Source organism: Octopus bimaculoides, chromosome 1, assembly GCF_001194135.2.
Source record: "Octopus bimaculoides isolate UCB-OBI-ISO-001 chromosome 1, ASM119413v2, whole genome shotgun sequence".
Taxonomy (NCBI): Eukaryota; Metazoa; Mollusca; class Cephalopoda; order Octopoda; family Octopodidae; genus Octopus; species Octopus bimaculoides.
The window spans coordinates 57655915-57657956 of NC_068981.1; the positions used below are offsets into that span (position 1 = coordinate 57655915).

At 30.6% G+C, this 2042-nt stretch overlaps 2 protein-coding genes and 1 long non-coding RNA gene across 7 annotated transcripts in view; 1 reads left to right on the forward strand and 2 right to left on the reverse strand.

The window, feature by feature from the left end:
* Positions 1-799, reverse strand: part of LOC106869157 (protein phosphatase 1 regulatory subunit 16A) — a 26710-nt gene extending 25911 nt beyond the window's left edge. For 2 of the 5 annotated variants that reach the window (XM_014914768.2, XM_052966916.1), the window contains exon 1: positions 538-799. In XM_014914768.2, coding sequence (XP_014770254.1) covers positions 538-733 — 196 coding nt within the window. In that variant the 5' untranslated portion in view covers positions 734-799. The remainder of the gene's footprint in view (positions 1-537) is intronic. The other 3 variants (XM_014914767.2, XM_052966920.1, XM_052966913.1) reach the window with 3 other exon arrangements.
* The window catches only part of LOC106869160 (NADH dehydrogenase [ubiquinone] flavoprotein 2, mitochondrial), a 31991-nt gene that overhangs the window by 16658 nt on the left and 13291 nt on the right, over positions 1-2042 (forward strand). The window contains exon 2 of the mRNA XM_014914773.2: positions 975-1049. Within this exon, the coding sequence (XP_014770259.2) occupies positions 975-1049 (75 nt within the window). The remainder of the gene's footprint in view (positions 1-974; positions 1050-2042) is intronic.
* LOC128247561 (uncharacterized) overlaps positions 995-2042 on the reverse strand; it is a 29051-nt gene continuing 28003 nt past the window's right edge. Inside the window, exon 3 of the long non-coding RNA XR_008263876.1 lies at positions 995-1920. This is a non-coding gene — a long non-coding RNA (uncharacterized LOC128247561). The remainder of the gene's footprint in view (positions 1921-2042) is intronic.

Consider the following 2042-nt stretch of genomic DNA (forward strand, 5'->3'; position numbering starts at 1 on the left):
TTTTTTCTTTGTAGGGAATTTCATTAAAAAATATCCATTTTCTTGAAAGTTAAGACGAATTGGACTCCGGTGAATTTTTCGAAATTCCCCACCTCAACCCCCTCCTAAAACACTTTCCCCACAAAATTTTGTATATTCGGAATCTACTTGATATAAAACATATTCGTAGAAAATTTCATTAAAAAATATCCACTTTTCTGAAAGTTATAATCATCCAAAGTCGGGGGTGCAGAAATCTGGAGTTATGCCAAATGAAATGTTAGCACCAAGAAGTGTTTAGGCATAAACAAAATTTAGGTAAGTTAAAATATGATTGTGACAGAAGGATACTAGAAGTTTTTAAATGTCAATACTTCCCAATTTTGCTTCTCGAAACCAGGTGTCACACGCATTTAATACATTAAAGATTTTATCCCTATAAATTATGATTAAACACTTTATTTATTCGAAGAGAAGGTTGAATCAACTCTAAAACGACATACACTTATACTAGAGTGAAGTTTCAATTAACTCACGCACTGAATTTAATCATTTTACCTGCATCCAAGTAGCTTAGTTTTTGTAGACTGTATGGTATTCCAGTAACTAATTCCAAATGATCTTTGAGTTCTGAAATTTTCATTTTCAACGAAACATAGACATTATAAACATCGACTTTCAATAGTCTGATCTTTATCGAAACTGGATGAGTATTTTTCCATGTAAGTTTATATTTATCTCTTGGCTTGGACATCTTTGAGAAAAGCCACTATATTGGAAGCGACAGAAATGGGAACTGTAATTACCATAGTAACTTCAATGCGGAATTAATATTTTTTTCCCCACAACTTCACTCCAATTATAAATTTTAAATTCAACCAAAGAAAAATAATTTAAAATTTAATTCCATGTTAAGATATATTTTTAAACACAAATTGAATGATGTTATTTCTATTAGAAATATATTTTCAAATCTATAATTTTCTGCTTAATAGTTGCATTTTCTTGACTCGGTGTTGAAGATGGAAAGGTTAGCCAGTCTCGTCTGTCGTCGACTGTTGCCAACTTTCGTAAGAACATTTACCTATTTTTTTCGCATTGATATGGTACAAATAAATATAGTGTTTCATTTAGGATGAATTTTTATTTCGTTTCCTCAATAACAATTCTTATTAACTCTTTTGTATATATTCATTGATCAAGGTGTCCTTCACAGAAGTAGACAATGTCGTGTATAATACAACTGTCGGCTGTTGTTTATATAATACTTTATATCACGAATTTTCAGCTCACTATATTTGAACAAAATGTTGGACACGCAGATGTTTTGTCTCTATCTTTTTTCTCTTAAAAGACTCACAAGTGCTGTAATATCATCATTCATACAATGTTTAAGAAAACAGTGATTCATGTGTTCTTGCCTAAGATTTACGATTTTTCGTACCGGTGTACTTGTAAACATTAACAGTTAATTTTATACCCCAAATAAAATAATTAAGAGAAAGATTGTTTAGAATTTTATCGACTGTAATCATTTCCCTTAAAAATAAAAAAAAAAACAAAGCGGTACTACTTAAATAGAGGTCCCGACGCATCTACGTAACCCTAACTCTAACGAGTGTGCACTGTACAAACATCGTTACGTCGATGCGTCGGGACCTCTGTATTTAAGTAGTGCCAAAAAACATTGTCAAATGAAAGCATGACAGCATTTCTTCACGTTTACAAAATGCTTATGATTGAAATCAACAATAAACTACAGAATGTTTTCAAGAACAGAAATATCGTTATTACTGAAAAATAATTTTTGGTTTTTAATAAAAAAAAAAAGTACCCGAGATATGTACGAAGTGAAGATTCTCTCTGTAGACATTACAAGTTTTCTTTTATACATTCTTCGAAGCCACCTTATGTATTGGGTATTTGTTTCTTCTGTTTGTACTGCAAAAAAAAAAAGACATATAAAGGACCACTGATGAGGTCACAGAAGTGTAACGAAAGAACTCTGGCCGAAATAAGATTAAGATTAAGATTATATAAAACTAAAAAAAAAAAAAAAAAAA